Here is a 24490-nt window from a genome sequence, read left to right as displayed (position 1 = left end):
GCAGCCAATCAATGATTGTCTCTCATCATTGATGTTTCTCTCTCTCCCTTCTCTTCCTCTCTGAAATCAATAAAAATATATAACAAATAAAAATAAATAAAAAGAATCTTTATTGTTGAAAGTATTACATATGTCCTCCTTTCCCCATTGACCCCTTCTAGCCCACCCACTTCCCCCACCCTAGGCCTTCACCACCTTATTGTCTGTGTCCATGGGTGATACATGTATGCATACAAGTTCTTTGATTGATCTCTTCCCATCCACTCACCCACTCCACCTTACCTCTGAGATTCCACAGTCTGTCCCATGCTTCCATGTCTCTGGATCTATTTTGTTCATCAGTTTATTTTGTCCGTTAGATTCCACATATGAGTGAGACAATATGATACTTGTCTTTCTCTGACTGGCTTATTTCACTTAGCATTTTTTTATAAAAAATAGGTGTTGACTTTTATCCAATGCTTTTTCTGCATCTATTGATATAATCATGTGATTTTTGTCTTTCAATTTGTTTGTGATGTATCACATTTATTGATTTGCAAATATTGTACTAGCCTTGCATCCCTGGAATAAATCCCACTTGGTCATGGTGTATGATCTTTTTAATATATTGCTGGATCCAATTTGATAATATTTTGTTGAGGATTTTAGTATCTATATTCATCAGGGATATTGACCCGTAATTCTCTTTCTTTGTAGTGTCTTTATCTGGTTTTGGTACTAGGATAATGCTGGCCTCATAAAAAGAGCTTGCAAGTGTCTCCTTTTCTTGGATTTTTTGGAATAGTTTAAAGAGGATAGATGTTGATTCTTCTTTGAATGTTTGGTAAAACTCCCCTGTGAAGCTGTCTAGACCAGGGCTTTTGTTAGCTGGGAGTTGTTTTTTATTACTGCTTCAATTTCATTAGTTGTTATTGGCCTCTTCAGGTTTTCTGATTCTTCCTGATTGAGTTTTGGAAGATTGTATTTTTCTAGGAATTTGTCCATTTCATCCACATTGTTCAGCTTGTTGGCATATAGCTGTTCATAGTATTTTCTTACAATCCTTTGTATTTCTGTGGTGTCAGTTTTACCTCACCACTTTCATTTCTGATTGTATTAGGGTGCTTATATATTTACCAGGGTTAGATCCCTTTTTCGATCATTCCCTTTAGAGTTATGTAGTGACCTTTATTGTCTCTTGTGATGGCCTTCATTCTGAAGTCTATTTTGTCAGATATGAGTATTGCTGCCCCAGCCTTTTTTCGTTTCAATTTGCATGAAATTTTTTTTCCATCCCTTCACTCTTATCCTCTATGAGTCTTTTGTTCTGAGGTAGGTCTCTTATCGACAGTATATATTTGGGTCATGTTTTCATATCCATTCAGCTACCCTATGTCTTACACTTAAGGTTATTATTGATAGGTAGTTATTTCTTTTTCTTTTTTATTTTATTTTTTTAAATTTATTGCTTAAAGTATTACAAAGGGTATTACATATGTGTCCATTTTATCCCCCCGCCCTAGACAGTCCCCTAGCCTCCCCTATCCCCCAGTGTCTTATGTCCATTGGTTATGTTTATATGCATGCTGATAGGTAGTTATTATTGCCATTTTAATTCTTTATGCCTGTGTTTCTCTCTCTATATATTTATTATTATTACAGGAGTCCATTTAGATTTTCTTGTAGTACTGGTTTGGTGGTGATGAACTTCTTTAGCTTTTTTCAAAATCTGGGAAGCTCTTTATTTCACCATCTATTTTGAATGGTAGCCTTGCTGGATATAGTAATCTTGGTTTCAGATCTTTGTTTTTCATTACCCTGAATACTTCAGGCCATTCCCTTCTGGCTGTAGAGTTTCTGATGAGAAATCAGCTGACAGCCTTATGGGAGCTTCTTTGTAGGTAATAAATTGCTTTTCTCTTGCTGCCTTTAGGATTCTTTGTCTTTAATTTTTGGCATTTTAATTATGATGTGTCTGGGTGTGGGCCTATTTAGGTTCTTCTTGCTTGGGACTCTCTGTGCTTCCTGAATTTATGTGACTTTTTCCTTCACCAGGTTAGGAAAGCTTTCTGCCATCATTTCTTCAAACAGGTTCTCTATCTCTTGTTCACTTTCTTCACCTTCTGGTACTCCTATAATGCAAATATTGTTACACTTCATGTCATTCCACAGCTCTCTTAAGCTGTCCTCCTGTTTTTAATTTTTTTTTTTCTTTTTGGTTCTCTGATTGAGTGGGTTTTTTTTTCTACTCTGTCTTCTAATTCACTGATCCAATCCTCAGCTTCCACTAATCTGCTATGTATTCCTTCCAATGTGTTCTTTATTAATACTATGTCATTCTTTATTTCATAGTTACTATGTATTTTCTCATGCATCCTTTCCATCATTATTTTGAACTCTATATCTGATAAATTTATTATCTCCATTTCATTTATCTCTTCTGGAGAATTCTCTTATTCTTCCATTTTGAGCTTTGTTTTATCTCCCCATTTTAATGGGCTGCCTGTTTGGCTTTGTGTCTATGTATTAAGTAGATCTTAATCTCTAATGCAGGACAATGTCAGATGCTGTTTGAGACCCTGTTTGGAATTATTAGTGATCCACAGCTTGTGGCTTCCTCTGCTGGGGCTGGGTGCATTTGGAAAGGACCAAGATGTACACCAAGATCTGCTTTTCCTAGCCTTGGGACCAAAAGGAGATGAGGCAAAGACTCAAAGCCTCCAAAGACCCACCTCTGCTTGCAGTCTGATTATTATTCAGTTTGGATTAGCTTCAGGCTATTGACCACAGGGTGGGGCAAGAGGTTTTCCAATAAGGTGGGACAATTGCTTCTGGCTGATTGTTATTCTCAGTTTCTTAATGGGCCTCAGAAACTCCACAAGGTGGGGCAAGGGGTTTTCCAATAGGGTGGGGCAATTGATTCCCTCCCCAGGCAAAAGCTGCCTGGATGGTAAAGGTATGCCAGAGAAAGATGTCCTCTTCAGTATGAGGGAATGGCTCAGCACAGGAAACCAGAGTGTCTACCTTCTGAGGTCTAACCCCGGAGCCCCCAACCCTGGCTTCTGTTCACACAATTCCAGTCCACTCTACCCTCCTTCTGCTAGAGCCCAAGGTGAGTGGTTGCACATGAAATTTTTTTTTTTGGCCCTTTAGGGAGGTGCCTGCATTTCCAGCCATCTCTCCCAGGCAGACAGCAACCCTGCTGCTTTTCACAACCATTTTGTGGGCACCTTTCTCAGTTCCGGTGCACTGGGCTGGGAGGCCAAGCTTGGAGTTTATACCTCAGAATTCTCAGTGGAAACACCATAGAGCTGAGATATCTCTCTGGATCTTCAGCTGCTGTCTTTGGGATCCCAGCCAACGCTTGAGCACCTCTGTACCCCTTACCAGACTCTATGCAGTCTCCCCTTCTGTCCTTGGTTATCAGGGTTGTCTCCAGCTTGTCTTCAGTTGATTATTCAGATGGTTTTTCTGTATTTTAATTGTAATTCCAGTTTTGTCCTGGGAGTGTGTCAGTGTGGCTTCCACTTGCTCCATCACCATTTTGGAATCCTCCTTATTGTATTTTATTGTGACTATATCGCTTGGCTTGCTTTTGTCTTTGATAGCTTTCTGCCTTGAATTTGTTAGTATCAGTTGACATTTTAAAAATAAGAGTAGAGCATGAATAGTCTCTAACATAGTGATACTCAGCACAGAGCTGTGGCATAATAGTTACTGATACTTTAACTGGGTCCTTTTTTTTTGAGTTCTTCAAAATGCAGAGAGTAGCATCATTTTACAATTTGGTAAAGATGAGTTTATACATCTGAAAACATTGACATATTGAGGACAATCTGTTCCTTAAATCCCTAAGCAAGAAGCAGTGAGCACAGTGAGTTGATACCTGCTTACCACAAAGAAGGCAGGGCCTAAAACATCTATGTGCCCTCACCCCCTACCAGTGGTTGGCAAACTGCAGCTCGTGAGCCATATGCGGTTCTTTGGCCCCTTGAGTGTGGCTCTTCAACAAAATACCACGTGCAGGTGCGCACGTACAGTGAGATTGAAACTTCGTGGCCCATGCGCAGAAGTGGGCATTTTGTGGAAGAGCCACATTCATGGGGCCAAAGAGCCGCGTGTGGCTCGCAAACCATAGTTTGCCAACCACTGCCCTAGGCCATTAGGAACATTTGGACAGTAGGCAGAGTGTCTATTTTTTCAGTGCAACAGGTTTCAGTAATGAAATGCAATGGTTTCACAGTGGATGTGGACGTAACAAAAATTCCTTTCTTTTTCTTTTTTTCCTTTATTGATTAATGTATTACATATGTGTCCTTAACCCTCCATTGCCCCCCCACCTCCCTGCTCATGCCCTCACCCCCCTAGTGTCTGTGTCCATTGGTTATGCTTATATGCATACATACAAGTCCTTTGGTAGGTCTCTCCCCCTTGCCCCCACCCTCCCCTGCCTTCCCTCTGAGGTTTGACAGTCTGATCGATGCGTCTCTGTCTCTGGATCTGTTTCTGTTCATCAGTTTATGTTGCTCATTATATTCAACAAATGAGTGAGATCATGTGATATTTATCTTTCTCTGACTGACTTATTTCACTTAGCATAATGCTTTCCAGGTCTATCCATGACGTTGCAAATGGTAGGAGTTTCTTTTTACAGCAGCATAGTATTCCATTGTGTAGATGTACCACAGTTTTATGCTGATGGGCACTTAGGCTATTTCCAAATCTTAGCCATTGTAAATTGTGCAGCTATGAACACAGGGGTGCATATATCCTTTCTGATTGGTATTTCTAGTTTCTTGGAATATATTCCTAGAAGTGGGATCACTGGGTCAAATGGGAGTTCCATTTTTAGTTTTTTGAGGAAACTCCATACAGTTCTCCACAGTGGCTGCACCAGTCTGCATCCCCACCAGCAGTGCATGAGTGTTCCTTTTTCTCCGCATCCTCACCAGCACTTGTCATTTGTTGATTTGTTGATGATAGCTATTCTGACAGGTGTGAGATGGTACCTCATTGTCGTTTTGATTTGCATCTCTCAGATGATTAGTGACTTTGAGCATGTTTTCATATGTCTCATGGTCTTCTGTATATCCTCTTTCGAAAAGTATCTATGTATTTAGGTCCCTTGCCCACTTTTTGATTGGATTGTTTATCTTCCTTTTATTAAGTTGTATGAGTTCCCTGTAAATGTTGGAGATTAAACCCTTATCGGAGATAACATTGGCAAATATGTTCTCCCAGGCAGTGCGCTTTCTTCTTGTTTTGTTGATGGTTTCTTTTGCTGTGCAGAAGCTTTTTATTTTGTTGTAGTCCCATTTGTTTATTTTCTCTTTAGTTTCCATTGCCCTAGGACCGTGGTCGGCAAACTGCGGCTTGCGAGCCACATGCGGCTCTTTGGCCCCTTGAGTGTGGCTCTTCCTAAGCCTTAGGAGTACCCTAATTAAGTTAATAACAATGTACCTACCTACATAATTTAAGTTTAAAAAATATGGCTCTCAAAAGAAATTTCAATCGTCGTACTGTTGATATTTGGCTCTGTTGACTAATGAGTTTGCCAACCGCTGCGGGCCTAGGAGCTGTATCGGTGAAGATATTCCTTGGGCATATGTCTGAGATGTTGCTGCCTGTGGATTCTTCTAAGATTTTTATGGTTTCCTGTCTTACGTTTAAGTCCTTTATCAATTTTGTGTTTATTTTTGTGTATGGTGTAAGTTGGTGATCTAGTTTCTTCCTTTCTTTCTTTTCTTTTCTTTTTATTTTTTTTGCATGTATCTGTTCAATTTTTCCAACACCATTTATTGAAGAGAATATCCTGACTACATTGTATTCTCTTGCTTCCTTTGTCAAATATTAATTGACACAGTGGTTTGGGTTGATTTCTGGGTTCTCTATCCTATTTCATTGGTCTATATGTCTGTTCTTGTGCCAGTATCAGGCAGTTTTGAGAACAGTGACTTTGTAATACAGCTTGATATCCGGTATTGAGATCCCTCCTACTTTGTTCTTTCTCTGGATTGCTGCAGCTATTCGGGGTCTTTTTTTTAATTCCAGATGAATTTTTGGAAAGTTCGTTCTAGGTCTGTGAAATATGCCATTGGTAATTTAATGGGGATTGCATTGAATCTATAGATTGCTTTGGGTAGTATGGACATTTTGATGATGTTGATGATGACCAATCCATGAATACGGTATTTTCTTCCATCTGTTTATGTCTTCCTCTATCTCTTTTTTCAGTGTCCTGTAGTTTTCTGAGTACAGGTCTTTTACCTCCTTAGTTAAGTTTATTCCTAGGTATCTTAATCTTTTTGGTGTGATGGTAAATGGGATTGTTTTTTTAATCTCTCTTTCTGTAAGTTCACTATTGGTGTATAAAAATGCCATAGATTTCCGGGTGTTAATTTTGTATCCTGCTACATTGCTGAATTCATTTATTAATGTGTGTAACATATATTGCTGTTATAATCCAAGCCACTTCTGATTTTATTTTTTAAATAGCATTTACTCAGTTATTTTCATACAGAAAAGAATAAAGAAGAAAAAACTGCCCATCATCCCACTCTTAGAGAACCCATCTCAGCATTTAAAAACAAAAGTAGTATTTTTCATGACTTAAAATTCAATCAGTATAGATAGGAACAAAATGAAGCAAATGCTTCCTTGGTTTTATTTGTTAGGTCATTTCAGATTCTACCTGAGGATAGCACCAGATATATCCCTAAGAAGATACCAGATTTAAGAATAAAAGAACATATGTCAAAAAGAACCTAGAAAGTGGCCATGGTGATAACAGACAACATAATGCTCCTTATAAAATCACTCCTAGATATTAAGAGAAGGTGGCAGAATTTCAAAACACCAGAAAGTGAAGACCTGTTAGATGTCAGAATAGACAGGAAATCTTTGATGAGCATATTTGAAATTATCATAAAGATAGCAAAGAGCCTTGGCTAGTGTTGCTAAGTGGTTAGTGTGCCAGCCAGCACCCCGGAGGGTTTCGTGTTTGATTCCCAGTCAAGGGAATGTACCTGGATTGCAGGTTCGATCCCAAGCCCCAGTCAGGGCATGTACAAGCAGCAACCAACCACTGTGTCTCTCTCACATCAATGTTTCACTCTCTCCCCCTCCATCACTTCCTTCTACTCTCTCTAAAAAAAAAAATCAATGGAAAAAAATATCCTCAGGTGAGGTTAAAAAACAAACAAATAATGACCTTCTCTCGGTGGTGGATAACGTATGAACAAGAAAGCAGTGATTTGCTTCCATCCATGCGTACGTGAAAAGTAAATCACAGAGATTACAGGGTCAGTTGGCCACATCAAAGTGAACTAAATGCACAACTTGTATGTGATCAGTTTCGAGCAATTAAATAACACTTTTATTAAAAATTATAATAGCTTTGAGCAACCTCTAAAATATTCTTTTGGTAATGAGTTTTATGATAGATACTGGCCAGACTTCCATATTATGGCATATAGGTATTAAATCCAAACTAGGATCTATATTTTCCTTCCATCGAGTAGTAGATGATAATGTGATTGTGTGTTTCTTGCCCACTCCTTTAAGGTAGATCATAATTCTTTTTCATCTCTCCACAGAGCTTGAAATTCACACCACCTTCCAGAGCTCTGAAATCACCGTGGGATCACGACTTTTTTATTCATGATGGCGTCATAGACAACACAGCCCCAGACTTCATAGCATTCAAGTCACATTTTATTTTATCCTGGGGAAGCATTCTCTCTCTCCTGGAACACATCGAGAAGCTCCTCAGGGAATATGCAATACCGGAAGTCAAAATCAAAGGGAACAGTTTGGTGGGCCTCCTTCCAGAGTTTGAGCTGAAGAATAAACTTACCAGAAATGACCTCCTCTCAGTGGTTGAGAACCCTCTTCCCATCCAAAAGATGTTAACTGTTCCTGGCCAGCGATACAAAGGCCAAGGTGGGAAGTTAAATGCTGCCAGCAAGATCCAAGCCACATGGAAATGCTACAAAGCAAGAAAATACTTCCACGTTTTCCGCCAGCAGAAGTGGGCGTCGGGTGTGATTGCCATCGCGTGGCTCTTACATTGCCATAAGACACGACTGATGAAGATCCTGAAGGAGTCACGTGAGAGACACCTGCAGAATTTCCGCATTCGAGCCAAGGTACACCAGGCTGCCAGCTGTTAAGGCAGACTCTTTTTCTAAACATTCCTTGCTTGAACGATTGCCATAAGTTGTCTCTTTATCTGTCCTTTCTCTCTCCAACGACCCTCCCCCTCCGCCTCCCTCACCTTCCACTCTCCTCCGTGTGCGATGCACAAACCCTACGTTTGTTTGTACCATGCATCATATTTTAGTCCTCACCAGGAATCTGCAAGACCTGCTGCAATTTTTCTATAGGAAAAAGGTCCCTTCACGTTGACTGTGGTAGTTCTGTCAGGAAATCAATGGTGTAACTGCATTACCTTTTCTCCCTGTATATACCTTCTGGCACTTTAATTTGCTAGGGGAAAAAATCCTGTCTTGTCTACACTGCTGTCACCACTTTGTCAGAAAGTATTTAAGTTTGCAGACAGCCTTTTAATTAGTGCTCACAATTTCATTTATGTTTGCTTTCTCTTTTTTTTCATTCATATTCTGTTAATTAAGTGAGCTGCCTCTAATCTTCCCCTGCCAGTAGCATCATGTAGCCACCTAATTAAATTAATTGGGGAAGATGTTTTAAGTATGTAATTAAATCAATTAATATAATTTATGCCTGGCTTAACTGTACAGTGGAAACACAGCTGAAGTTTGACTAGATGAATCCACTACAGCTTCCTGTCACTGATCAATGCTCTTCTTGATTTTTAGCATCTGGCAGCCAACTGGAATCGCATCAGGACCTCCAGGAGGACTATTATCCATATCCCATCATTAGGTATAACACTTTTGCCTGCAAATCTATCAGCAACCTCTATTACCCACCACATTATGGCTCCTTGATTGAGTTCAAGGAAGGCCCCTTGTTTTATTCAAATTGGTCTCGGCAGGAAAATGTTCTCGACATGATGAGAGTAATAACACAGGGCCCTCGCTCGAAACGGCGTTTAATTTGGGGATTAAGCAAATAAAGTCATTATGTGGGGGCTGCTATTCAGTGGAGAGGTGATTTGCTGTAATTCGCTTTCATCTGTATGAAATGAACTAAAAAGTTGTATTTTTCCCCCTGAAATAACAGATAATGTTTCCTATCTTCTTTAATGATAGGAGAACACAGGCTTGTGTGTGTTGTTGCGGTTATGCCAATAAGCCGGGATATTGCTTGTACACTGTTTTTAATCAAATGTGCAGTCAAAATGATAAGCTACATTCTCTGAAATTATTTAGTTCTAATTACGAGCAGATGGGATGCTTTATTTGCACCTAGGGCGCCTGAGCAAAAGGAAATGCTGTGTGAACAAGAATAATTAAGAAGTTGAATAGTGTTTTTTGCGCTTAAATAATCTGCAGTTTCATGTTAATTAGCACTAATGTAATTATTTAATTACATTTATGAATTGGGGAACTTAAAAGCTGTTGTCTACAACACGGTGGTAAAATAGGTATGCCAAAATGACATGAGAAATTTGCATTGGAAGTTCTTTTAAAACATGAATCGCTGTCAAAATGTTTGGGATTTGTTTGCTGGCTTGTTTGTTTTGTTTTGCTTTTTATCTACCTGGTGTGTTAAATTTTTTTGGTGAGGCCGAGCTGACTTGGTAGAGTTTTGACAAATAGTAAAATTCATGGAATCTTCATATTACATATTAGCTCTTTGTTGAGGCCTTTCAAGTAGAGCAATGCACCAAGTGATCTATTGTAATGGAACTCAGAATCGCAATTTATTTATGCTCCTGGGTGAGTATATTTGTTTGTGTACTTATGTGTAGTATAGAACCATACACTATGTATATTATATATATATAACATTAAAAGCAAAAAAATTATAATATAAATATAATTAAGATTTTATTTTAAATTAGTAAAATATTCATAATAATAAAATAATGCAAACGTTCCTAGATTCTCAAATACTTATATTCCTAAGTATTTGTAGAAAAGTTTTAAAAATTCTTGAGTTTACTTTTGGTCTTTATGACTCATAGAAAAAATTAGTTGTTTTTTTTAGGATGTGAAGCAAGACAGATCTGAATTCTATTTTAACTTGGGCTTTTGTTTTGGTGGGACTACTTTTGCACACAAAATTAGCTCACACACAGAAATTGCACTTGTAATTGATTGCAACCAGAGAGGCTAATTGCAGACCCAATTAATTGACTCCAGTCCTTAGAATAAGGTGAAAGAGCCTTCTCTTCTTCAACAAATTATGGACCTGACCTGATATTATGTGGGAAATTTTGCTCTGCATTCTCCATTTTTTTCCAAAACTAGAAATAGAAACAAGACCCCCCACTTTGCAATGTTGACGAGCACCAAGAAAGGTATTATAGACACTATTTCCACAAACTTCTTCTCTTCTATACTCCCACCTCTGACTCTTCAAAACCCCCATGCAAATCAGCCCTGCAGAGAAGCCCGATAATTTTACTGAAGAGGTAAAATTATGAAAAGAATGGTCAGTAATCTGAACTGGATAATAAAAAAAATTAATGAAAATATCTTAAATTTTCAAAAGGGCTTGCTGACTACAAATGAAGTAGAAAAATAACCTGTTCAGAAATTATTAGAAAGCATTATTCTAAATCTGATATTAAACCTAGTTTTCTTCTAGATTACACAGACTCAGTTTAAATAAATGCATAATAAATCTGAAAATCTCCCCTATTGCCGTAACTTTTGTTTGTTAACAACATAATAACCCATTTTAAAGAAAAATGGCCAGTCGTGTCTTTTCCTAGAGATACGAACAAGCTCAGATATTTTTCTCAGCTAAGCATTTAAAATGCCCCATTACACTGTTTCACACAAGAGTTATACTTGGGCTTTGATAAAATAGTATTTGTTTCTACAATCTGTACTTTAGGTTTTATAAATGGCTTGTGGAAATTAAATTAATTTTGAGTAACATTAAACTGCCATCTCATACCTATCCCACAGACATAATTCTCAAACTATACCTTTGAAAAAAAAAAAGGATTATGGTGTGTCTTTTTCTTGTGGACCACTTCCCCTGGGAACACTTGACAAAGATTTCAGCCAGTCACAACATGGCTACTTTGTCCTGCACCAAGGACTTGCCTGTTTAATTCACAAAAATAGAAGTGGCTGAAAGTGAAGCATTTTTTTCTCTAAATACATGCCCCTCTCCCCCCTCCCCCACCTCCCATCTATTCAATACAGTCATTCTGTTTCGAGTTTAGGCAGCTTCAATAATAAAAATCTGTTGGTAGGAGTGTAAGGTCCAGGTAGGCATTTAATACAAGTTTCAGCCTTGTCCTCTTTCTCTCTTTCCATAGGAAATTTGCAATCAGTTCTGGTATAGAATTAGCCCTGGAAATTATGACATCATGCCACTAGCCAACTGGGGCTTGCTGATTTGTTTGAGCCCTAAAAATGAACTTTTAGTAGCTGATGACTGCCTAATTTATTGCAGTTGTAGGCATTTATGCAGTTTTGCACACACAGGAATAATTGCACTTTCCAAACCAAAAGGATGGCCTTTCAGGAACTTTTTTTTATTATTATTGATTTCAGAGAGAAAGTGGAGGAAGAGAGAGAGAGAGAGAGAGAGAGAGAGAGAGAGAGAGAGAGAGAAGAGAGAAGAGAGAAGAGAGAGAGACAGCAATGATGAGAGAGACTCATTGATTGGCTGCCTCCTGCGTGCCCCTTACTGGGACTGAGCCTGAAACCCGGGCATATGTCCTGACTGGGAATCGAACTGTGACCTTCTGGTTCATGAGTTGACGCTCAATCACTGAGCACACCAGCCGGGCTTAGGAACATTTTGACCCCCAAATATGTATCATGTATTTTAAAATCTATGGCTTGATAATATGATCATAAAGACAATTACACATTGCGAAGTAACCTCTTTGAACGGAGGAGTGATGAAACACAATTGACATATATTTTGGGTAATATTCCTAGATGTAACAGAGAGCTTAGCTATTTTTAACCAACAGGAGAGGTGGGATCCTGTTGATTAATTGTACAAAGAAACTAATCACTTTGTAATTTTATAAGATTATAAAAAGTCATTCTTTCTAGATTATATAGGCTGATCTCTTAATTAGATAGTTCATATTTTTATCATTTTTTATTAATGAAATATAATTATAGCAAAATAATCTACTATGGTTCATATCAGGAATAGAATACTAGGGTCAATTTTAAGCAAAATCTATCAGTCAAATAAGAAAGAACTGCAACAAAGAATTCTAATTCCTCTAGAAAAGCAGATGTCCAAACAAAACCTGCAAGCTGATCTGCTTCCAGTTTCTTTGGCCACGTTATTTCCCCCACTTTTAATTTAACCCCTGTGCATCTTTATTGCAGTGCATCACTTGGTGCTACACTTAAACTCAGTGGCATTTTAAAATAAGATGACATTAAATGAGATGTGCCAAGTATGGGGCTCAGATGCCGTGAGCAGGTATATGAGGCCGCTGCCAGCCAATTACACCCCCAGTGTTGGGTTTCCTCCCCCACTTCTCTTCCTCCTTTAAAATAAAAACAAGGGATATACCGAGATGGGATTTTCTCTTTTCTGTATGTGATTTTTTTTTCATTGCTAAATGATTTAACGGCTAAAAGCATGGTATATTGTTCATCTCATTCCCCCCTCTCCGCTTTATTTCAGCAAATTATCCTTAGGGCTAACACAACTAGTGGTCTCCAAGGTACTCCATTCTATAACATTACGGATCCTGCTGTTGTGAAAAACAACATTTTCTGCTGTTCTATGCCGTCACAAATACCTAAAAGATAGAAAACTTACTTGTGTGCACAACTGTCTGGACCCTGAACTGAGAAAGCCACAAATGCTCCTGAGAGGGTGGCTTCCTAACTCTACTCCCTTCCTCCAGAAGATAAGAATTTGCGCTCACCTTCATTTGTGAGCAGGGCCAGGGTAGAGGAACACAGCCAAGAGTGTTAGATCTGAAATCACATTTTTACTGCGCCTCCAAGCACATTGGCACCTTTCTACCTTCTCATTTTTAAGTTGACAAGTCAAAGACAAGATACACTCTGTTCCTTTCCACCTCGGGACTGGGAAATCAGGACTTTCAATCAGATCTTTGCAGTCTTCAACATGTATTTTGGCAAGTAGTATGGAATCCATAGTTTAGCGGTGGGGTTGCCATATTAATTCCCGAGACAGATGTACTGCCAAGATCTCCCAGACAGCATTTCCCAGAAACATCTAGGTCTTTGGGGATCAGGAACAAAGTACACTTAACTTTCACGTTTATTTATAGCCCAAATTAAAATGAAAACATATTTGTATTCATCCATGTTGTATTCATCCAAGTAAGCCAACTCAACAGTCATCCGCTGATTAGATCAGCGTTGGCCCTGTGACCCTGTAATATTAAATTACCCAGTTGGTCCTGAGCTGTCTCATGTTGTACCACGAAATACAGAAACAGCATTAAACTGGTTGTCAATTGACTAGCCCCTGGGCTTTCTAGGAAATGAATTAACATTAAGATATGCTCGCCTGGCCCTAGCCAGTTTGGCTCAGCAGATAAAGCATCGGCCCATGGACTGAAGGGTCCCGGGTTCAATTCTGGTCAAGGGCACGTACCTCGGTTGCAGGCTCGATCCCTCGCCCTGATTGGGGAGCATGTGGAAGGCACCCAATCAATGTCTGTTTCTCTCTCTCTCTGTCTCTCCCCCTCCCTTCCACTCTTTCTAAAAATCAGTGGGAAAATATCCTCAGGTGAGGATTAACAACAAAAAGATATGCTCTCCCAGCCACAGTCACTCAGTGGTTGGGCATCAACCTATGAACCAGGAAGTCACAGTTCAATTCGCCTTTGGCTCAATCCCCAGTAAGGGACATGCAGAAGGCAGCCAATCGATAATTCTCTCTTATCATTGATGTTTCTGTCTGTCTCTCCCTCTCTCTTCCTCTCTGAAATCAATAAAAACATTTTTCTAAAAAGGTATGCTCTAAAAAGAGTCTTACAAATACTAAGATAAAGCTATGATTTTCGTCATCGTCATTCTCATAAAAATATTAAAATAATTGTTCAGCAGTTCTCCAACTTATACTTGTGTTGATTACTGAGGACACTCCAGAGTGTTGGTTTAAGTAGGTTATATCTCTAGATACTCACCATATTAGAAAATAAAACTGATTAACTTAAAAATGTTTATTTTAAAATAGTAATAAATAAATCCATCACTAATTTTAAACTAAATAACGTAATTTTATTTTTTCTTTAAAAGTTTATTTTCCATTCCAAAACAAAAAAAAAATAGAAGAATGGCATACATCAGCAAGTTAGCAAATCTCTTAATAGAACATATTTGAGTTCTTAGATATATTTCTGTATTCAGTCTATTGCAATCTGTTGTTTTGGTTGAAGCATATGAAGAAAACCTGGCCCTACACAGATAAGTATTTGGAAAAGGGAATAATATGTTTTTTACAGCCTTTTCAGATAATTGTGTACATTCTTTTTTGATTTTATACCAAAATTCAACAATAATAATTCTTAAGTGTTAGTTGCAATGTGAAATCTAAAATCACATCAATAAACTTTTTGTGTTTTATGAGACAATAAGGTTGAAAAAGGCAAATACCATCTTGGTATCATTTTGAAAATAGTTTGACCTTACAGACCTCCCGAAAGGGTCCCCAGACCACACTTTGAGAATCACTGACTTCTGTTGCATGCAATGCGTGCCAGCCACTGACAAAAAGTTTAAACAAAGGAAAGTCCTCACCCTTTTGAAAAGAAGGTCTTCAGAACCACACTGAATCCATTTGGCAGGTTTGGTTTGAGAACGTTTTTAAAACTCTAAAAATATTTAAGTACCTCCTGTGCTTTCTACATCCTCATCACAAAATTCCCAAACCCTCCTCACCACCTCCCAAAACACAACTCTCAGCTTTATTTTCAACAAACTGGCACTGGATGTCTATACATATATAAGTGTCCCTCCAACCGTCCGACTGGTAGCTATGACACACACTGACCACCAGGGGGAAGATGCTCAATGCAGGAGCTGCTGTGACACGTACTGGCCATTTACAAAGAAACAGCACTGCAGACCTGGTGCCGACAAAGCAACACTCAGTTTCCCCTAAGTGGGACACAGGCCCCACCACCACCCTGGAGCAACAGCCCACCAAATTGCAGCCAATGCTGCCAAGACCCCATGGTGCAAAATGTGGCCCACAGCCCAGCCCAGAAACAGTGGCTGTGGGCGCTGGTAATGATGTCACGTAGCAACACCCAGTTTCCTCTCCCTAGCCACTAGCCTCCTTGGAGTTTCTTCAGCCCAGGAACATGACTTGCTTTATAGCCAGGTGAAAACATTTTACACTTTAACCAAATGTCTATGAAGCGTTTTCACATGCCTCATCTCACTTGATCCTCACAGAAGTCCTGGAGTAGGTAGATAGGAGACGTGGTAGAATCCTATTTTCTTTTCATTAGCTGGAAAATGGAGATTTAGAAAGTTTAGAAATTTGACCCAACTGAAAAGAAGTAAGAAATAATAGACCTTGAAAATGACTTCAGGTTTTTTCACTGCGCAGAATATAGTCAAACACTGCTGCAGTTAAATATTTTACCCTTTGTTCTCCCTGCATGATCTACAATAATAATCTGCTTCATGTTGATATTTTCTGCTGTGTTGCTGACAATTGCCTGAAAGAGAAGTTGGGGTGCTTCACTGGGCTGGAAAAAGTCTAGCTAAGTCAGAAAGCAGGTCTAATTAAGCAAGTTTATTCTATCCTATATAATAATAGACAAACATGGTAATTAACCATACCTCCGCTAGGCTTCCCACTGGCTAATCAGCAGGATATGCAAATTAACTGCCAACAAAGATGGCGGCCAGCAGCCACACAGCTGAAGCGAACAGGAGGCTTGCTTGCTCCAGTGATGGAGGAAGCCAGGTTCCCCGCCTGCCTCGGCCTGCTCTAAGCTCCACTCTAAGTAACAAAGTTGCAATTATAGAAGCTAAACAAGCTCCAGATACCTGCTTTCAGCCAGCTTCGGCTTCAGAGCTTAGAGTGTCAGTGATGGCAAGAATGTTTCAATTATAGAAGCTAAACAAACCCAGATACCTGCTTTCAGCCAGCCAAGCCTCCGAGCTGGAGCCGGGCCTCAGAGCTGGAGCTGGCTCGCAGCTCCAGTGACAGCTATAGAAGGAAAATAAATCCCAGAATTTTTTTAAAAAAGAAAAAAAGGAGAGGCTGGGAGCTTCAGTTGCCCACCAGCCTGAAAACGGCCCTCAGGCCCTCACCCAGACTGGCCAGGCACCCCAGTGGGGACCCCCACCCTGAAGGGGGTGTGACCAGCTGCAAACATCCATTAGCCCCTCATCCAGGCTGGCCAGACACCCCAGTGGGGACTCCCACCCTGAAGGGGGTGCGACCAGATGCAAACAGCCATCAGCCCATCATCCAGGCTGGCCAGGCACCCAAGCAGAACCCCCACCCTGATCCAGGACACCATTCAGGGCAAACCAGCTGGCCCCCACCCGTGCACCAGGCCTCTATCCTATATAGTAAAAGGGTAATATGCAAACTGACCCTAACAGCAGAAAGACTGGGATTGACTGGTCACTATGACACACACTGAGCACCAGGGGGCAGACACTCAATGCAGGAGCTGCCCCCTGGTAGTCAATGCGCTCTCACAGGGGGGAGCTCTGCTCAGCCACAAGCCAGGCTGATGGCTTCCAGTACAGCGGTGGTGGTGGGAACCCCTCCTGCCTCCTCAGCAGTGCTAAGGTCTGCTCCCCTCTGGCAAGTGGGCATCTCCCGAGGGCTGCCGGGCTGCCAGAGGGATGTCTGATTACCATCTAAGTCCAATCCCCCAGGAAGCAGGCCTAAACCAGCAAGTGGTCATGGCCCGAGGGGTCCCAGACTGCGAGAGGGCACAGGCCGGGCTGAGGGACCCCTCCTCCCCCCTGAATGCACACATTTTTGTGCACCGGGCCTCTAGTATATATATAAAAGGCTAAGTTGACTTGCACGTGTGCGATACATTGAAAGCTCTTGCTAGTGCCAATCACATGTGTGTGTTTTGGGATCTGTCATTGCCGATTGTGAATTTGGTTGACTCTTCTATTATAGAGAAAGCAAATAGCGATATTAAAATATTTCTTCTAATTAATTTCCTTTCAGTATGCACAAATCCGTGTCCTGGGCCATGAATACTATGTAAATAACCCAAATGGGCCTCTCTCTTGCTACATCTTATCTCCTATCTCAGTATCTTGTGCTTTCACACTTGCACAACTAATTAAAAGCGGGGTATAACCATAATGTCCAGATCACATTTCTCTAGATTACTGTAATATGTTGACATGTAATCAATTGTGAAGTATGGCACATGTTCCCCTAAATTTTTACTATTAGAATACCGAAGTTGACTAATGATAATTTTTTCAATGAATTGGAGCAATTCAAGATCATCTCTGTGATAATGGTGCTCTTGCTGAGCTGGCAGTATGCTTTCTTGAGTGGATGAGAGAGGGATGGAGCTACTGTTGCTTCTGTACTGCATATGCCTAGCAGTGTGTGATACATTTGAACATCTCCCATCATGTGTTTCAAAATGGGGAAAAGGTTGAGACTACTGCTTCAGTCCCTCATACTGAGGCATGGTTGACTGCCATCTCAGGCCAGGGTGATCAGATGAATGAGAATTACCTAGTAACTAGAAGTCAGTTTTAAACCCCTTCACTGCCTTAGGTACCATGACAAGGAATAGGACTTGGAGACAAAAGAAACTAGGAGTCAACTACAGGGTAATGAGCAGGTGTTCAAAAATATTTGATTCTACTACAGGGGCAGGGGCCTGTCACAGAGCCATGCATAGTCCTAAGAGAGCTTAGTCACTGAGTGTTGCCTTGGTTTCTGTGAAGGAAAAGCCAGTCCTAGCACAGCTAGCTTACTGCTTGCAAAGAGTCAATTAGCATCATCTGATAGGAGTTTGTATGGGGGTGAGGGTGGGAATGGGAAAAAAGATGAAGGTAGAAATGAAGATGGAGAAATGACAGCCAGTATGAGCATAATTGAACTAGTGATGAGTATTCTTGGTTCAATAGAGGACCAAAGTACTTGGATAACTTTAGAGAGGCAGCTTGTGGGTACCCTTCTTTGCTGTAAAGCAGAGGCATAACTTTTTGAAAAAAAGATGGAATACTCTATCAAACTAGGAATATTTTGCAGGTGATGAGGATGGCCATAAAGAAAGAGGCTAAGTTCCCTCTGTAGTGATAAGGAGAGAGTGCCCCTGTAGGCCAGTGTTTTAAATATGTTTTTTAATAGATTTTTAGAGAGAGAGGAAAGGAGAAAGAGAGAGAGAAACATTAATGAGAGAGAAATATCAACTGCTTGCCTCCTGCACGCCTCCTACTGGGGATCAAGACCGAAATCTGGGCATGTGCCCTGACCAGGAACCAAACTGGTGACCTCTTAGTTTTCTCAACCACTGAACCACACCGGCCAGGCCACTATTGTTTTATTCTATGCAGATGAGGACCTAGAAAAGCTACAGAGCCCACTGACCATTCTTTGAATTTCCTAGAAATTCTTCAGATCAGGGAACCCAATTTTAAAAGAGTTGAAAGGAGGAGAGGAAATGATGAGAACACATGGCAGAAAGGGCTAGGAATTTCAGATTCTTTGACTAGGATCTTGAGACACATTTCATTCATTCATTTGACTGGGGATATCTCACTGTCTGTTTTAATGGAACTTGCAGTCTGTTTACAGGAGCCGGAGTAGTGCAGGGGAGAAGAGAGACGTACAACCAATAAACCAACAAGCAAAGAAACATACAATGACAACATGAGAAAAGGATAGCAGAGAAAGGGTGCAAGAGAGTGACTGTGAGGGAAGACTGAGAATCTTCTTAGAAAAGGGTGTTCCGACACACTTGACAGCGATGAGAGCCTATCAGCTGCATAAGCGAGAAGAACTGTACTCTGATAGCTCAAATATAATTTTATGTTTGTAAGAGTAAGGTTTGTAAAAATGAGGCTCCTTTTGAAAATTGCAATCTGGCTCAGCTGAAGTTAAGAAAGAAAAAAGATAATAACAGCAACAACAACACTTATCTAATGCTTATTATGAGTTCTTATTGGGGATTTTGGCCCTTCCTCATCTTTCAGTTAGAGTGAAAGAGAAGCAAGATATCTGAGAGGTGATGCATACAGGAGGGCAAGGGAAGGTAGAAAGTCATATTGGTTTCCTATCATCTTGTAACAAGTTACTACAAGCTTAGTGGCTTAAAACAACCCAAGTTTATTACCTTACAGTTCTGTAGTTCAGAAACCCGAAAGGCTAAGATCAAGGTGTCGGCAGGCTGTGTTACTTTCTGGAGGGTTCTATGAGATCTATGAGATAATCTGTTTCCTTATCCTTTCCAGCTTTTAGAAGCCACCCACAAAGGAATTAACAAGAAAAGCCCTTGGAGCCTTCCTCCATCTTCAGAGCCAACATTGCAGCTCTCTGTGCCTTCCTTCTGCAGTCACATCTCTAACTCTACTCTTCTTCCTCTCTCTGTCTCCCACTTTTAAGAACCCTTGATGACATTGGGCCCAGCCAATCTCCTTATTTTAATGTCAGCTGATTAGCAGCCTTCATTCCATTTGCAACTTTTTTTCCCCTTTACCATGTAACCTAACATATTCACAGATTCCAGGGGTGGGGACAAGAACATCTTTGAAGGGTCATTCTTCTGCCCATTACAAAATTGGAAATAAGTCTTAAGAGTGGCAAAGGCTCTTTGTCCCTTCTGTAGTTCTCTGCTCACACTTGGAGAGTCTTGTTTTCTCTATTTTATGTAACCACATTTGTCACAGGAGCTAAATCTGTAGTATCTGAACTGTATAATAACTTGTAGGTTTATGCAACCTTGGACAAGAGACAAGGCACTTCCCCTGAGCTTCCCCATCTATAACATGGCGGGGTAGGAGGAGTGGGCTCTCAGAACTCCCCCAGCGTTTCTAGTCTGACCGTTGAAGTATCCCGTCTTTGTAGATTATATTCCAAACTGTGATGGTTCATTGCCACTGGAACTGCTGAAGTTCCCAAAGCCAGAGCATCCTTGCTGATAGTTTCCTGGTTAAGTCTCTGTTGTATTTAATATATGCCATCAGCATTAATGAGGTCTTTTCACCTAGGAGTCATCTACTTTGTGGATATACAAAACATAAGAATAAATCTGATTTTTTTAAAAATTGACTCCCAACATCTGCTCTGCCAATGGCACTGTGCATTGCATTGCATCTTGCCCAAGTAGAGTGGTCTGTTGCAACATACACAGAACTTGTTGTTGCTCTTACAAGCTTTGGAAGGGCACATACCTCACAACATTAAAATACCTATGTTTGCCCAGCACTTTACACTTTGCAAAATGTTTTCATATCTGTTACTCATTATGATCTTCTATAACAATGTTCTGAGATTGTTAATATGCAGTTCTTTAAAATGGGTGTATTTGTAGGTTTAACGGAGTAACCAGTTCTATCATACCCCGTAATTCTGTGTAGATACTTTATATGCATCCTTGATCAGTGGTAACAGAGGTACTAAATACTTTGTTGGAAAACTAACTTCAAGCACTTGATTGAAACACAGATATATTCATTCCTGTGCTGCAGAAAGTGACCAGACAGCCTTTATATTTTAAATTGGACAGCAGCTTAATGAGACATCACACTGCCTTTTATCTTTACTTTCGAAAAGAAATGTGTTCATGCAATGCTCTCAGGCACTTTTCTTAATAGCACCTTATTTCTTTAGGGCATTTTTTTCTGCCTTCTTATAGTTTTAATATATGTTATTCATAATGCCACTTTCTAAACACTTATTCAAATTATACATATGCAAAATCCCAAGTTACAATATTGCAACCACACACCAAGACAGCATTGTTTGTAGCTGTCTATATTAATTTTCATATTCCATGGAATGGCTCCCCAAATTATTTTAGAATTTAATAATTTCTCAAAAATAACTCCAACAACACATTTGGCTTTCTGCCTCTTTAGTTTATCTGCATAAAGCCAAAGGGAGGCTTTCAGAGGAATTGTAAACTCATTTAATTTCCAGAGGTCGTCTAGTGTTTAAACACTGACATCAAAGCAAGGAGCCAATTATCTGAGTTCATTTGATCTGAAGCCCTGTTGCCTGAATTGCTATAGTTTTCCTTTCGCTGAAAAGGAAGTCTGTGCCATCTCAAAGATGCAGTATTTAAAATCACTTTATCTATGGCAGTTTAACTTGAAACATGTGTTTGGGCTCACTAACCACAAGGAGGCATTGAAGCATTTCTTCAAAATGTGAAAAGCAATTTTATTGAGAGAAAAAAATGAGTTGCACCTACAGTTGTTGAATTTTGTGTAAGCCATTATACCTGATTGTGAGCATGCATGCCTTTAAAGTTCATGTTTTCACACACTTATATTTTTAACCCTGACGTATTAGCAGGAAGTGTTGTTGCTGCTGTCTGTTGCTGTGGAAGATTTTTGGACAATAGTAACCCACGTGGGTTTTCCTTCTGCTCTGTTTCCACTGGACACGAAGGCAACCGGCAGGACTTTCGTTAGCACTGATAAAATACTGCACTGACTGCAAGAAGCTTTATTGCCCTTTAAAGGTTAAAAGTCCTTTTGACTGTGTGAGCAGAAGCATGTTTCTTTCACGTAAAGACATATTCCTGACAGCAAGAGGTTTCTCTTGAAATCTGTGCGTCAGTTTAGAATAACCCTGGGACACATATTCAAAATGCCCCATAGGAAACATAAGTTAAAAAGCCAAAATTGTGTGTGTGTGTTTTAACCTGAGCATATTTTTTACATGTTGTTTTGAACATTCATGTTAAACGTCAGAAAATTTCCCCATGTTTTCATAACCCTGATTCCCAGCAGCCTGGCCAGTATTGAAAAATACAAACCTCTGTCTGTTGCAGAAAGTGCTGCTGAGCACATCTCCCGGAATAATGCTTACTCCCCTGGGAAGCGAGGACCTCACTCTTGGGAGTGAGGCTGTTTCTGCAAGATGCTCCAGAGAAAACTCTTCCCTGGAAATGTGAATGGTGACATTTGGAATCCTGGGTGTGCCATGTTGCCATCCTGATTCTCTCTTTCTGGGTTTTGACACCTTGTTTGCCTTTTAGGTTATACCCAGCCTGTGCGACAAAATATTGACAACTTCGACACTCAACAGAACATGCAGTTGGGGCGGCTGTGTGACATCATAGGTACAGTAAACACTTTTACACAAATGACTCTTTGGAATGTTTATCAGTGGGTGGGGATAAAATGTTTTTGAGGGGGTTTCTTTTGTTTGTTTTTGCTTTTTTCCCTCTCCCTATAAGTAAAAGGCTCAGACTTCTCATTTACTTGCAGGGCAATTGAATGTTTTGTTTTAAAGGACAGATTTATAGTGAAGTCAACTTGAATTTAAAAAATGACATCTTTAACCAATTTACTTGGGTAGTTTTCTAAATTCTCTTTGCTGCAGGTTTGGATAAGGATTTCTCTCCTATAGCCCCAAATCTTCTTCATTTACTAATTCTTGCAGGGAGTGAAATTACCATGTTTGTGCCAATATTCTCTATTATATTATCTGGGGAATGAGTGGAAGGTGGTATCAGAAATTAAAAGCATTGTGTCTTCATTGTAAGAATAAGAGGGAAATGAGGATAGATTTTTAAAAGATTTTATCTAATATATAGCATCTAGTTATTAGAAAACAGAGGATGCCTAATAGAGGAAATTCTTAAGTACAAACTTTGAGTGATAGATACACCTTTGTAAAAGTCAAGTTCCAATACTGATTTGGTCAGTTCCAAATCAGACACCACCTGGACCCAGGAGCGATGGGTACGAGAATTTGACTGATACCATTCAAAGCTAGGGTGCTGGCCAGGCTTAAAGAATAAAGGCTGCAAAGGCCAAGCAATAACAGTGAAGCAGTTTGAGATGTACTAGGCAAAATTCAGGGTTAAACAAAAACTAGGTTTTTATTAGTTACCAAATAAAAACTGCTTCGTTTTGTTAAAAATATAATTGCTTTGGCCCTTATTTAAGCAAAACAAAGAAGGATTTTAAATTATCAATGACCAACTCAGCTGGCTCCCTGGAATGACATACTTTACACGCTTCACATATATTTCAGCATCATTATTATTTTATAAATGCCATTTAGTAACAAAAATACATCCGTACTTGAAATTTACAGTGTCCTAAAATAATAATAGTGTAATTGCTTTAATCTATTATCTAGGCACTCATATTGTTTTTCAGCCTTACAAAAATAAATTTAATGACTTGAGATTGATTTGTTAGTGCTGAGCTATTGCAACTAAAAACCTGACCGGGTGGAAACCACTGAAGTGCAGCAGAGGGCAGACTTTGCTCTAATTTATTTGAATTAATTTTTTTCTTAGCTTTTTCATATAGCACAAACCATCGCCAAAGAATTTCTTTACAAGAGATTCTCATTATTAGAAAAGACTTGAAAGTATTAAACTTCTATTTTAAATAATTCAGTAATTCCGTGTAGGTCTACCTGCAATGGGAAATATTGCTAATGGACATTTCTGAGAGATTATGAACCAAATGCCTTTTCATGCTACACTATCTTCATGGCACAGAAGGCAATCCTAAAACCTCTCGAGGAGTAGTTAGACAAGGTACCTGATTGTGAAATAAGAAACTAAGAAAATTAGCAACAATCTTGTGGAAGAATAAATTACTATCTTTTAAATTCTATTTTTATGTTATATTAGTTTCAGGTGTACAACTCAGTGATGAGACATTTATATATCTTATGCAAGGATCACCCTGCGAATTCTAGTACTCATCTGACACCATGCATATTATTGAATATATTCCTTATGCTGTAATTCACATGAGTATCTTTTTTTAAATTCCATTAATTCCTAGTAAAGGGTATTGATTTTTTTCTGTTTATTCAGGGGAAATAAAGATAATCTGATTGATCATGTTGGTAAGACTTGTCATTCACGTATTGGCCATGAAGTCAGAATGCCAGGTGGAGACGCAACGACTAGTATTTTCAATTTCTAGATGAGTTAAGCAAGAGAGTGATTGATATTGACTATTGCTTAGCAATCAAAGCAATCTTCATTTTCATATTAATTCCTTTCCAAAATTACCTGTCAATTTTGAATGTTTATAGATTCACAGTCAAGCCACACTAATACTGGATATTAGTGTTAATGATACGTATTCCTTTGCCAGAAATGAACAGGAAAGGTGAAATTAGCAACATGACTTGTCATCATTTGTAACCTAGAAATTTTTTCCCAAGAAAAATTTAGTTTTCTGTTACGGAGTCTTTAAGTTATTTTTATTTGTTTTGTGTCCTTTATCAA

General features: G+C 39.4%; 1 protein-coding gene across 1 annotated transcript in view; it reads left to right on the top strand.

Moving 5' to 3' along the window:
* The window catches only part of IQCH (IQ motif containing H), a gene marked incomplete at its 5' end in the record, with an annotated part of 200887 nt that overhangs the window by 90064 nt on the left and 86333 nt on the right, over nt 1-24490 (top strand). The window contains 3 exons of the mRNA XM_081088533.1: nt 7578-8129; nt 8820-8886; nt 22265-22348. Coding sequence (XP_080944659.1) covers nt 7578-8129; nt 8820-8886; nt 22265-22348 — 703 coding nt within the window. The remainder of the gene's footprint in view (nt 1-7577; nt 8130-8819; nt 8887-22264; nt 22349-24490) is intronic.

This window comes from Myotis nattereri (assembly GCF_964212035.1).
Source record: "Myotis nattereri genome assembly, chromosome: 1".
NCBI classification, from domain to species: Eukaryota; Metazoa; Chordata; class Mammalia; order Chiroptera; family Vespertilionidae; genus Myotis; species Myotis nattereri.
This window is presented reverse-complemented; position numbering and strand designations above follow the sequence as displayed.